Source organism: Haliotis rubra, unplaced genomic scaffold, assembly GCF_003918875.1.
Source record: "Haliotis rubra isolate DU_JTF1 unplaced genomic scaffold, ASM391887v1 Scf2163, whole genome shotgun sequence".
Classification (NCBI taxonomy): domain Eukaryota; kingdom Metazoa; phylum Mollusca; class Gastropoda; order Lepetellida; family Haliotidae; genus Haliotis; species Haliotis rubra.
The window spans coordinates 1-13,559 of record NW_025766185.1 but is presented as its reverse complement, the minus strand read 5'-3'; the positions used below and the strand labels follow the sequence as shown (position 1 = coordinate 13,559).

The window sequence follows — 13,559 nt, the reverse complement described above, 5'->3', positions numbered from 1 at the left end:
CCACTGATATAGGGATGCATGTTTATCTTATAACGATACCACTTGGGACTCAATCCCCCAAAGAAACGGAGAAAATGTAATCCTAAATATTAAATAGATTACATTTGACCACTTTCAGTGTTCAGAAATGTGTAGACATAATGTGTCAAAGTATATTTCCGCTGTCCTTACAGACGGCAGCCCAATCTCACGTCACACTCAGTTACTTTATCCGGCAAATCGACCCATGGCAGCTGATGAGCTTTAGCGGACAGTGTTTGACAACTGGGAAGAAGCCAGTACCCCTCTAAGTCTGACATTTCTGCTTCAGTTAATCCATAAACTAGTCATGTGTGGATTTGAAATCCATTCTAGTGACAATAGAATCCAACTAATTAGGAAAACAAAAGATTCTGCGAACTTGAATGTATTTCTGAATATACGTCACAACATATGTCCGCTTCAATCACTTTCATCATATTTCTTCACTGACATCAACTGTGGCGTATGTGGATTCACAACTACAATAATTTCATCTCAACAATATTCATGTGGGGATTTAAAACATTTGTATTACAGAGAAGAAACGAAACATGGCGATAAATTCATGATTTGAAACAACTTTTGATGAATTTCTGACTCAGTTATTTGTTGTGATATTTCCCAGACATGTATGAAATGTGTGATAAACTGGTCAACTACTGCAGAATAATAATCATAACAATAGTCATGTGTGGATGTAAAATCTTTCTTATACACAAGAGAATCCAGTCAAGCAGTAAAACAACACATTTAGCTGACTTCGTTACATTCTTGTCCAAAACAAACAGCACATAGACAGACAACTTATACGTCCGCCTCAATCACTACAGTTACAGTTGACAGTTTAAATAAATAAGTCACACTTACAAGTTTACACAATGTTATGTTTATTTCATTGTCTAATTTAGGGCGTCATAAATAAGCGACTTCTTGGTGTCAGTCATGGTGATATCTGCGCCACTTATCACCTTCATGTTGACTGTGTAGCGATCTGACCGCCCAACACCAAACATGGGAAGAAGAGACTCGCTCCACTCAACATCCACCTTGGCTAAAACAACCTCTCTGTTGAGGTCGATAAAGGCGAGTCTCCCCCTCCCCACATCCAGCACAACGCCATAGTGGAGGGTGGCCTGTGTACCGGGTGTGTCAGACATTGTGTTACTGTAACACTTCCCCCCCTCCCCCTGCTGCCACACACTGGTACAGAGACTCCCCCGGTGTGTGCCACAGCTCCATACACAGACACACCAGGAGCGGCGCTGGTAACAAACACACCTCTCACTGTCTACCTGGCTCTCCTCCACCACACCCACCTCCAGGACAGGATACCACCACCCTCCACTCACCACACCCACCCTAGAGTGTGTCTCCCAGTATCGTGGTGTGTGTGGGACAGGGGTGACAGTAGAGGGGGTTAGAGGAAGGGGGATGGGGGTGGAGGCACATGTACCCCAATATTTCCGTAACCTGCCGCTGTGTCTGTGTTGTGTGGCGGGCCGCGAGTTCACCAGCTGACCGGCTGTAGTTACGTGGCACCTGTCTGCGTTGGCTCGAGCAGCGTCCAGTTGTAGTTTAGGACCTGGAAATATACATTTTGTTTACAGTTTAACAAATTTCCCGACTTCAGACAACAAATTAGTCATGTTATTGTCAACCTCGTTTCAATGTTTACAAAACAGCGCACTGAATGATCGGCCGCCATTTTCGTCTGTGTGTGAATTGTATCACCACTGTCACTTAAATACACACAATTATACTGTGAAAATATTTGTATGGGTATTCTAAATGTTTTTCATACAGTTTTATATTGACTGACAATGAAATAAACACTCCATGAAACATTTTGTCAGACACTGTCAGTTGAGCTGGTTTGCTGTCAGTTGTCAGAAATAGATATTTCCGTATGAAAACTCATATTTATAAACATCATTTCATGATAAAATTATTACTGTTGGTATTCTAAACTCTTCTTATACAGTTTACTAAACAATAAGACATAAAAAGCAGTTGTTTGATGATATTTTTACATCTGAGTGTTCACCAGACACAATGTCAATAGGTAACTTCTACGTCCGCTTCAATCACTGTGCCCAGTTTCAACACACTCGCTGTGTGGGGAGGTGGTCGAGTCATGTGTATTGGCTGGGACAGATGGAAGTTTTAAAGATGGTTATGAATTTATCAATTTCGTATATCTCAAGGAGGTCCGTTTCAGATTTTTTCAAGAAAGAATCAAATATAATATCACCGGGAGGACTGACAACCTGGCCAATCATTATCACAGGTGTTTGACTTTTAATTAATGGGCGAACATTTTGTGATATGAAAAACGTTTATTTCATATGCAAATAGTTTAACTGTCGTCAATCAACTTTTAGTCTGTGTTATGCTCATTTAAGTCAATATCCTTATATGTGTATAAACTTTCACCCTTTAATAATTATCAAGTATTTCAGTTTAGTTTCTCATTCATTGATAATGAAACAAATTTGTTGTGATTTGGGCACTTGGTTTAGACATTATACAACGGGACAGTAGACCAGTCAGATCAAGTTAGTGAGAACCAGGTAGACCCTCATAGTGTGCGTCGGCTTTTGATTGCACATACATATGTCGCCAATTTAAATTCGTAATAGTTTTGGGGGCAAATTCCAACTGAAGTCCCTACAAGTACGCTGAATTCTGTGGGTCAGAATAAATCAAAAACATCTATTCTTGAGTAAGTCAGTCGCTGCGAATACACATCTCCTTGAGTAAACACGCATTTCGGTGGCCCATTGTAGTAGACACATTCATATTACATCCCATGTCCTCCGTGACGCCCACTCTTGCTAACCTGCAGTGGTCACCTCGGCAAAACCCTAGTGGAGTGTCCATAGTCCTAGCTTCAGTTACAAATATATTTACCACCTACTCTAAGCGCAAACACAAAATAAACACATGTAATTTTAGACCCATGCTTCCTCAAGCTGATGGTTCACTGTCTATAACGATACGTCCTAGGCTTTGGAATGACATAAGGGAATATGGATTCTGTTGATACATATGAAAGTTACGTCTTCTAGAAACAGTATCGACGAAACAGACGCTAAAACTCTCAATATTCAAAGCCAATACTTCTTCACCCCAAACCTCATGACGATAAAACTGCACAGGCTTACCAAAAACTAGAACCGGCGGCATGCCTATTGTTAAAAGGGCGGGTAACACCATGTTCAGTGCTTACACACCCGTGAAGATCCGGGTTAGAATTGATAATACCCCATGCTTGTCGTAAGAGGCGATTAACGGGATTGGGTGGTCAGACTTGCTGACTTAGTTGACACATGTCATCGTATTCCGATAGCGTAGATCGATACTCATGCTGCTGATCACAAGATTGTCTGGCCCAGAATCGATTATTTACAGATTGCCACCATATGGGTGGAATTTTGCTTGTTTTATATTATAAGTTTGCTGATCACTGAGATCTTTTTGCTTGTTAAAATTAAGAAATGACTATATAATTCTTCATTTAAAAATATACACATATGGAATTCAGTTGAGCATGTAATAAAACTTGATGGTATTTTGCATCCAAGACTTCATTTTGTGGTTTGTGGCCCCGCCCTGTGTAGAGTTGTTTTCTAAGATTCTCCCTATTTTCAGCACTATAATATGTACCCTTTGGTTTGCCCACAAGTGTGAACAATATTTGTTGTCAGAGGCGACTAATGGGATCGGATGGTCAAGCTCTCTTACCTGGTTGACACAACTCGTATCCAAGTTGCCTAGATCGATACTCAAGCTGTTGATCTCTGGATTGTCGTCTCTAGGCTCGATTATTTACAGACCGCCACCATATAGCTGGAATATTGGTGAGTGCGGCGTTAAACTAACCTCACTCACTTCGGTGTTAAAACGAAATTAAATAGTAAAAACTAGTACCACAGAACCTGCTATATAAACCAGGCTCAGCATCACTACACCAAGTAACGTGTCCTTTGTTTAAAGAGCAAGCAAGACCGTAACATCCAGTACCATATGTTCTGTTTAAAGGAGGACATCACTACACCCAGCGCTATAATGAGTGTTTAAAGGCGGACATCACCACACCTAGCGCTATAATGAGTGTTTAAAGGCAGACATCACTGCACCCAGCACTATAATGAGTGTTTAAAGGCGGACATCACCACACCCAGTGCTATAATGAGTGTTTAAAGGCGGACATCACTACACCCAGCGCTATAATGAGTGTTTAAAGGCGGACATCACCACACCCAGCGTTATAATGAGTGTTTAAAGGCGGACATCACCACACCTAGCGCTATAATGAGTGTTTAAAGGCAGACATCACTACACACAGCGCTATAATGAGTGTTTAAAGGCGGACATCACTACACCCAGTGCTATAATGAGTGTTTAAAGGCGGACATCACCACACCTAGCGCTATAATGAGTGTTTAAAGGAGGACATCACTACACCCAGCGCTATAATGAGTGTTTAAAGGAGGACATCACTACACCCAGTGCTATAATGAGTGTTTAAAGGCGGACATCACTACACCCAGCGCTATAATGAGTGTTTAAAGGCGGGCATCACTACACCCAGCGCTATAATGAGTGTTTAAAGGAGGACATCACTACACCGAGCACTATCATGAGTGTTTAAAGGCGGGCATCACTACACCCAGCGCTATAATGAGTGTTTAAAGGCGGGCATCACTACACCCAGCGCTATAATGAGTGTTTAAAGGAGGACATCACTACACCGAGCACTATCAAGAGTGTTTAAAGGGCGGGCACCATCACGACATCTAATACAGTCTGTGTTCTAATGATCAAACACCCAGCGCTATAATGAGTGTTAAAAGGCGGCGATCACTACACCTAGCGCTATAATGAGTGTTTAAAGGGCGGGCACCATCACGACATCTAATACAGTCTGTGTTCTAATGATCAAACACCCAGCGCTATAATGAGTGTTAAAAGGCGGCCATCACTACACCTAGCGCTATAATGAGTGTTTAAAGGACGGCACCATCACGACATCTAATACAGTCTGTGGTCTAACGATCAAACCTTAAGACCAAATCCAGTACCACAGCCTGTGGTCAGAAGATACGGAAACCTGAATACACCCAGTACCATATCCTTTGTTCAGAAGACACGGAAACCTGAATACACCCAGTACCATATCCGTTGTTCAGAAGATACGGAAACCTGAATACACCCAGTACCATATCCTTTGTTCAGAAGACACGGAAACCTGAATACACCCAGTACCATATCCGTTGTTCAGAAGACACGGAAACCTGAATACACCCAGTACCATATCCGTTGTTCAGAAGACACGGAAACCTGAATACACCCAGTACCATATCCGTTGTTCAGAAGATGGGGATCACTAAAACAATACCCCTGTCGGATTCCAATGGTACACAAGGTCCACAATGTCATAGGGTTTCAGCAGCAAACCTGGACAGCATCGTCACACGTCAGGAAAGAACGTTTCATCCAGTAACCTATCGGTGTTACAGAAAGTTCAAGCAAGCAACTGATTATACTCACACTGCAGTGTCAACGTGGTCCCTATTTCTGTTTCCAGACTGTAGGTGTTCGTCCCCGCATCTGCAAAATATTCTCTAGCATGAAGAACAAAAATAGCCGTGCTCATACACATTAGGACATAACAGTAACTTCGATATTTGGGACTTTCTTTGTTTCAAAATGAGAGGTACTCCACCTTTGTACACAACAAAGTATCGGCTAAGACAGACCTGGGTCCCTGTAATGTCAGTAAAGTCACATTTCAACATTGTGTAGCCTCAGCTTCTGTCCATTACAAACGGGTATTGATAACGTATCAGATTTTTGCCCTTAAGTGTACAAGTATCACAGTATCATATCAACATAAAAATACCAAGATCTGTTTAAATATTAATCACTAAGATATCCTTTGGATAAATAGCTTATTGGGCCATCTTCTGCCCATTCATAACTGTTTCTGTTTAAATCATACAGGAGTTAGAAGTATGTGCTTCTGATATTATGGCATGAAAAGTAAAGGGACACATACAGTAACGTTATTTTCCATTCTTACGTTTTGCAAAGTAATGACAAGTAACCTCACCAAACTGTGGTAGTGGTGTTGGATCCTTAGAGGCATCCGGAAGCTTCAACTTGAAACAAAAGGAAGTATTTCAATGTCGCAATCCAAGATTCACAAAACAGTAGGCTTGTTTCACTTCTTACATACAAGCATAAGTTCAATATGAACATTATATGTACACAGGTGACAATAATTATTACCTCAGAGACTACGAGACGTATATACGTATGCTTACTAAGAAGTACTTACATGCTTGAGTGTGTTCTCCGGGTCAGGTAGATGGATGTCATCTGTCTGTGTACCTCTGTCTGTAAAATAACCCACAATTGTTACCAATCAATCATTTATGTTTCACCGAGTTTTTGTTAGAAAGGAATAGAACTAGCATCAACTCACCATCTTAAAATCAAATTAAATGAATGGTCAAGAGAAACATCAACAAGCTATCATTTTTTCTGACAAAGCCTGATAAGAAATACTTGACAGTATGCTAGGAAATACTGAAAGAAAAATCAAATGTGTGACATATTGAGTTAGAAGTAACATATATTGCAAGAGCAAGAGAAGTAAGTACCCCTCAGTGTGTGTTCATCAGATGCTGATCCATCTCCAACGACAGACCCAAACTTAGAAATGTCGGATTTCAGTTTCTCCAGACCTCTCATGTTGAAGACGGCTGCAGGTGAATGGTGCAGCTCTGGTGGAACTGATCTGAGGTGAGTCTGTGCTGTTTCTTGGATTGAACTCTCCAGTGTCAGAAAGTCCGAGTTTGAAGCATATCTGAGCACTGTCTTGATGTAGTCTGAGGTCCACTTGCATCGTTCACTCTCGCCTTCAGAGGTAACTTGCTCTGTGTGGAGATTTGCCAGTTTCTGCTTCGTCTGATTGTCAAGATCGATGATCAGCTCCTTCTCTCTTTGATCGAGTTGTGTTCTCAGAGAATGGAAAGTGTGGTGGATGGTCTCCTTCACAGCACTGCTTGTCTTCTTGGTGTCATTAACGGCTTTGTTGATGCTCTTCAGATATGCTTGGTGAGACGTATGATGTGCAGTCACGTTCTTCCCATGTTGTTCTATCTGCCCTTGAGCAGCGTCAGAAGCTACGTCTAAATCCTCAACATCGTGTTCAGCATGGTCGCCGGCCCTGCATTTCGTACAGATTAAAATGTTGCAGCTTTTGTCAAAATATTCCAGAGGATAACGCTTGTGAAGTTTGCAAACTGGTTCAGCATGCATGCCTCCTGGTGCTGTGTCCACAATGGTTTCAACAACATGTCGTCTGGTAGCTTTAAAACTGTTGTGCATGTTCTGGCAGTATTCACAGAGTAACTCTTCACACTCTGGACACCAACACGCAGCCTGGTTGCCGTCATCTTCATGTGTACAGAGAAGCTCTGTGGGGCGATGTTTGACTGTCAGGTGGAATATTTCCTTCTGTCTCACTGCATCCTTCTGGAGGCTTGTGTCTGTGAGGTTGACCTCCCTCTGACATGTGGAGCATGATATCACACCACCAGCTGCAGATGTCACACATGTCTCACACACAGCGTGTAGACAGGGCAGTAGGTAGGGGGCGGGGCCTTTCAGGGTAAGCTGCTGCTGACAGACAGAACATTTGGGGAAGTCGTCCATTCTGAAACAAACATATCATTGTCCTAATTCACTTCAATTAAATAATATGAACAGTTTATCAAGAATCGCAAACTAATTCGAAGAAAATATATGCGTTGAAATTTAGCACTTCCCCATGATGAAGTATGATTTTCAGTAAAACTCCGGCAAACACATTTCACTACATCAATGAAGGGAAAAGAGGCAACAACCCTTGTGAGGACTAGAAGAGAACAACCCTGTAAACCCCAGTCTTAGACTTAGTTTACTATATCCATTATTGAGTGAGTGAGTAAGTAACTGAATTGGGTTTTTAGCAATATTCCAGCAATATCACTGCGGGCGAAACCAGGAATGGGCTTCACACATTGTTCCCATGTGGTGATCGAACCCAGACCTTTGACGAGACGAGCGAACGCTGTACCCACTTGCTACCCACCGCTCTATCATATCCATTAAGTCATTCAAACAGATGGGTCCGCTAAGGCAGGATTAGTGACTTAACTCTCACACTAAGAGAGTGGGTTCGAATCTCGGATGGGGCTTAACCTCAGTACTAGAATCAGTACTTTCCTGATAAAGTGTAATCCCAAATATAGTACAGGTTTCATCTGCTCACTTTCTAAACGGCGTTGTGAGTTCATACATGAACACAGTTGGGACCGACAACTACACCGACACGGCCTCGTCACGAATTCTAGACAATATCAACTACCGGACTCTCGCAAGTCAAACATATCTTTCTTCCACTTTTGCATGGCTTGTTTCCATCCTAATTTACTCTAAGCTCAATGCTAATTTGTTTTATTTGCTCATCAGATGTATATTTCTTCACCTTATTTGTCCCTCAACTTCCAGACAGAGTCCATCAACGAATTTGCCCTTTTCCAATAAATAGCAAACAAATACAAATACATTAACAACTGCCCTTAAATTAGCTTTAGGTGCAAGGACTGGTACCTCCGCCAACACACCCCTGTTCACCATAGGCATAACATCAATTACAACAAAGAGACAACAGTACTAACTAACGCCTAACAACTCTCCTGGGACAGAGCACAACCCAATAATATACAATGAGTGAGTGAGTATGGATTAACGCCGCTTCACACACTGTACCTGGGATCGAACCCGGGTCATCAGTATGACGAGCAGTCACTTTAACAATTAGGCTACCCTTACGCCACGTGTTTTACCTCACACAATATACTATTCAATCTACCCGTATTTCCCACACCTCGAGCTGGCTAGAAACATGAACTGTTTATCCACCCCGAACTCATGCCCCTTTATCTAACCGACCACCCGCAGTCACCCAATGACAGAACTCTCTCAGTGATCACAAGCGCCATTAAACGCCTAAAAATAGCCTGTCCTACTTGTAGACGATAACGCCCATGCACAACGATCCACAATAATATCATACCTCAAGTTTGACTGCTGTCAAGTCACAACTGGGCTCTGCCAGTTTGATACTTGTAAAGAAACGGAATGTATCTAATCCTAATATATGCCAGTAACACCCTGTATCTCTGTGGCAATGTTAGGTCGAGTTGTCCTTGTTTTGTAAGTGCAATATAACATGCAGCGTGTACAACACACCACGAGTAATGGCGTCTGAGGTGGGAGTGACAATGAAGGGTTTACCTGTTTGCCCTGACGCCTGATTGTGAACACTTAAATGAAGGTCGACATAGAAATGACATAATCTACTATACTCACGCATGTATTGCGCTGAAAATTAACCAAATACAGCTACATGAAGAAGGAATTTCTGGAATATGTCGAGACAGTACAGTATTCACCTGCTTGTCGTTCGACTTCCTTGTTGTACAGGTAACTTCCGGGTTACAGGCTTATGAGCGAGTTTTGTCATAATGGAATGGCGTTAGGGACACACGCGCCTTGTGAATATTAAGTCATAGTACTGTGGGAAGAAGGTCCAGTACTCTAATTATTCTTACCCGACTGATTACATGGGAGAGAACATGGGTGGAGGGAGCGCTGGGAAGAAGGGAGATGTGAGTTCTGGTAGGAGGGAGAAGCGGGGAGGAAGCAGAGGTGATTATGTGTTGGAGGGAGAGGCGGGTACGTGTTGGAAGGGGAGCTGGGGAGGAGGAAGACGTGGGTACTTGCAGGAGGGTGGCGTGAAGAGAAGAGAGATGTGGGTACTGGTAGGAGGCTGAAGTAAAGAGAAGAGAGATGTGGGTAATGGTAGGAGGCTGAAGTGAAGAGGAGAGAGATGTGGGTAATGGTAGGAGGCTGAAGTGAAGAGAAGAGAGATGTGGGTAATGGTAGGAGGCTGAAGTGAAGAGGAGAGAGATGGGTAATGGTAGGGAGGCTGAAGGAAGAGAAGAGAGATGAGGGTAATGGTAGGAGGCTGGAAGTGAAGAGGAGAGAGAGATGTGGGTACTGGTGGGGAGGCTGAAGAGTGAAGAGGAGAGATGTGGGTACCTGGTAGGAGGCAAGAGAAGAGGAGAGAGATGTGGGTACTGGTAGGAGGCTGAAGGAAGAGGAGAGAGATGTGGGCACAGGGGAAGGAGAGAGAAAGTGAGACCGGTAAGAGAAGAAGAGAGAGAGGATGTGGGTACTGGTAGGAGGCAGGAAGAAGGAGAGGGTGAGAGATGTGGGTACCTGGTGGGAGGTTGAAGCTGGGTAGGAGAGAAATGTGGGTACTGGTATTAGGGGCAAAGAGGAGGAGAGAGATGTGGGTACTGGTAGGAGGAGGTGAAGAGAGGAGGAGGAGACCGAGATGTGGGCACTGGTAGGAGGGTGAAGCGGGTGGGAGAGAAATGTGGGTACTGGTATTAGGGTGCAAAGAGGAGGAGAGAGATGTGGGTACTGGTAGGAGGGTGAAGCGGGTAGGAGAGATGTGGGTACTGGTAGGAGGGTGTAGAGAGGAGGAGAGAGATGAGGTTCTAGAAGGAGGCCTGAAGCCGGCAGGAGAGAAAATATCGGAACTAATTATTAGGTTGCAAAGAGGAGGAGAGATGTGGGGAGTACTGATAGGAGGGGTGAAGGAGGAGAGAAATGTGGCACTGGTAGGAGGGTGTGTAGAGAGGAGGAGAGAGATGATGAGAGTTGTGAAGGAGGGTGCAGTGGAAGGAGAGAGAGAGATGTGGCACTGGTAGAAGGGGTGTGAAAAAGGAGGAGAGATGTGGTAAATTGGGTAGGAGGGTGAAGAAGTGGGAGAGAGAGAGATGTAAGGTACTGGTAGGAGGGTGTAGAGAGGAGGGAGAGATGAGGTTCTAGGAAGGAGGCTGGAAGTGGAGAGAGAGAAATGTGGGTACTGGTGTTAGGAAGAAGGAGGAGAGAGAGATGTGGGGTACTGGTAGGGAGGTGGAAGAGAGGGAGGAGAGAGATGTGGGTACTGGTAGGTGGTGAAGGTAGGAGAGAAATGAAAATGGTATAAAAAGAGGGAGAGAGAGATGGGAAATGGATAGAGGAAAGGAGATGTGTGAGAGAGAGATGGAAGGAGGTAGTGGAAGGAGAGAGATGTGGAAGGTAGTGAAGAGAGATGGAATAGTGGTAGAGAGAGATGGAGGGGTGGAAGTGGAAGGGATGGAGAGATGGAAGAGAGGAGAGTGGGAATGGATGGAGGGGTGGAGGGAGAGGACAGTGGAGATGGTGGAGGAGGGTGAAGTGGAGAGAGATAGTGGAGAGGAAGAGGAGAGAGATAGGACAGGGTGGACGGCGCAGAGCCGAAAAGAGGATCGGAAAAGGACGAGACCACCGGACGGCATGAGGAACGGAGATGAGGTGGAGGCACCGAAGATGATAACCCGGAATAACGAACAGACAGACGTAACCGGACGGAGGTGACGCGGATGACGGCAACGGAAGAATGACGACGACAAGACGGGCAGGAAGACAGGAGACCGGAATGAAGAAGAGACGGAAGGACGACAAGAGTGAAGACAGAGACGGTAAGGAAGGAGACGGGCACCGGACGCAAGAGGAGGAGGAGACGGAAGACGCGCAAGAACCGGTGGAGACGGTGAAGACGGCACCCGGAGGCACCCCAGGAAAACAGACACGACAGAGGAGTGAGGAGAGACCGGCACACGGCAACGAGGAATGGCACCCGGAAGGAGGTGAAGGAGGCACCCGGAAGGAGGACAGGATGGAGTGGACACGGACACCGCAGGAGGAACCCGACAACAGGAAGACAGGAGGAGAGACGAGACGGAAGAGACAAACAGTGAGACGAGAGACCCGGAGGAGGAAGAGGCACCAGGTGAAGAGATATGGCACGGTGAAGGAGGAATGACCCAGGAAGAAGACAAGGAGGAAGAGTGGACACAGGAGGAAGACAGGATGAGACCAGTGGAAGGAAGACAAGGAAGGGTGAAGAGGAAGAGAAGACAGGAGGACGTGGCACCCCAGGAAGAGGCGGTGAAGACAGAAAATGGAGTGGAGGAGGACACCAGGAGGACACAGGAAGAGACGTGGCACCGGAATGGAGACGGGCACAGGAGGAAAGGAGGAATGAGGAGAGACATGGCACCCGAGAGATGTGGTGAAGACAGGAAGATGGCAGGAGGAGACACAGGAGGTGAAGGAGGAGGACATGTGGCACCAGGTGAAGGAGGAGGAGGAGGGCACCAGGAGTGGAGACACCGGGAGGAAGAGGAGATGGCACAGTGGAAGGAAGAGGACATGTGGGCACAGTAGGAGGTGGAAGGAAGAGAGGAGGGCACTGGAGGGTGGAAATGAGAGATGTGGCACAGTGGAAGGAGGAGATGGAAGAGATGTGGTGAGAGGTGAAGAGGCACAGGAAGCACAGGAGATGGAAGTGATGGTGGAGAGATGTGGCACCAGGATGGTGGCCGAATCAGGACGGAGATGGGTACCAGAAAAGGTGGAAGAGAATGGAGACGGGAATGGTGTGAAGAGGAGAGGGAGGGCACTGGAGGATGGTGAAGAGAGATGGATGGTGAAGAAAGGAGAGAGATGGAGGGTGAATGAGATGGGCACAGTGGAGGGTAAGAAGAGATGGAGGGTGAAGACAGGAGAGATGGGCACAGAGTGTGAATGGAGGAATGGAGATGGAGGAAGAAGAGAGGAGAGATGGGCACTGGAATGGAGGGTGGAAGAGAGGAGGAATGGATGGAAGATGGAGGGAGGAGGAGATGTGGGAATGGGTGTGAAGATAGACAGAGTGGATATGGGAGGGTGGAAGGAGGAGAGATGTGGAGGGTGGAATGGGAGATGTGGGAGGGTGGAAGAGAGGAGATATGTGGAATGGAGGGAGGGTGAAGAGGAGGAGGGAATGGAAGAGGAGAGGAAAATGAGGTGGAAGAGGAGAGAGGATGGGAATGGATGAAGGAGAGGAGAGATGGGAATGGATGAAGACAGGAGGAGGAATGGAATGGAGAGAGATGGTAACAGGAGGAAGAGGGAATGGAAGGAGGAGATGGAGGGTGGAAGAGGAGAGATGGGAATGGAGGGTGAAGATAGACAGAGGATGGGTGGAAGAGATGTGGCACATGGAATTGATAAGGGTGGAAGGGAATGGATTAACAATGGAGGATATAACGACGTGAAGGAAGGAAGGAATGAATGGAAGCCTGAATGGAATGGACTGAGCCGGACCAGTCCTTAATGGCCTTTAATGCCGGAAGGTGGAATCAAATGGAATGGAATGGATCGGTGAATGGAATCAAGGACCACCGGATCTGGATCGCTCTAACTGACCACACCAAGGAATGAAGGGAAGAGAGAGATGGGGAACAGGAGGGTGGATGTGGAGGAGATGGAATGGAGGGTGGAGGAGGAATGGATGGAGGAAGAGATGGACAGGGTGGAAGGAGATGGAATGGAACGGAATGGAA

General features: G+C 45.4%; 2 protein-coding genes across 3 annotated transcripts; one reads left to right on the top strand and one right to left on the bottom strand.

Moving 5' to 3' along the window:
* Positions 1-531: 531 nt before the first annotated feature.
* Positions 532-9,687, bottom strand: LOC124276999 (E3 ubiquitin-protein ligase TRIM56-like). 2 transcript variants are annotated; one of them, XM_046712653.1, is made up of 6 exons: positions 9,531-9,687; positions 6,690-7,747; positions 6,365-6,423; positions 6,137-6,185; positions 5,575-5,634; positions 532-1,603 (listed from the first exon to the last, which is right to left on the bottom strand). In XM_046712653.1, the coding sequence occupies exons 1-6, from the start codon at positions 9,599-9,601 to the stop codon at positions 921-923; spliced, it is 1,980 nt and encodes a 659-aa protein (XP_046568609.1). In that variant the 5' UTR covers positions 9,602-9,687; the 3' UTR covers positions 532-920. The 2 variants fall into 2 exon arrangements, with proteins under 2 accessions (XP_046568609.1, XP_046568610.1); XM_046712654.1 differs by having other exon boundaries at positions 9,448-9,597.
* Positions 9,688-11,569: 1,882 nt separating this feature from the next.
* Positions 11,570-11,995, top strand: LOC124277000 (conglutin beta 3-like). Its single transcript, XM_046712656.1, has one exon. It carries the CDS (start codon positions 11,570-11,572, stop codon positions 11,993-11,995), a length of 426 nt encoding a protein of 141 aa, XP_046568612.1.
* The last annotated feature ends 1,564 nt before the right edge of the window (positions 11,996-13,559 follow it).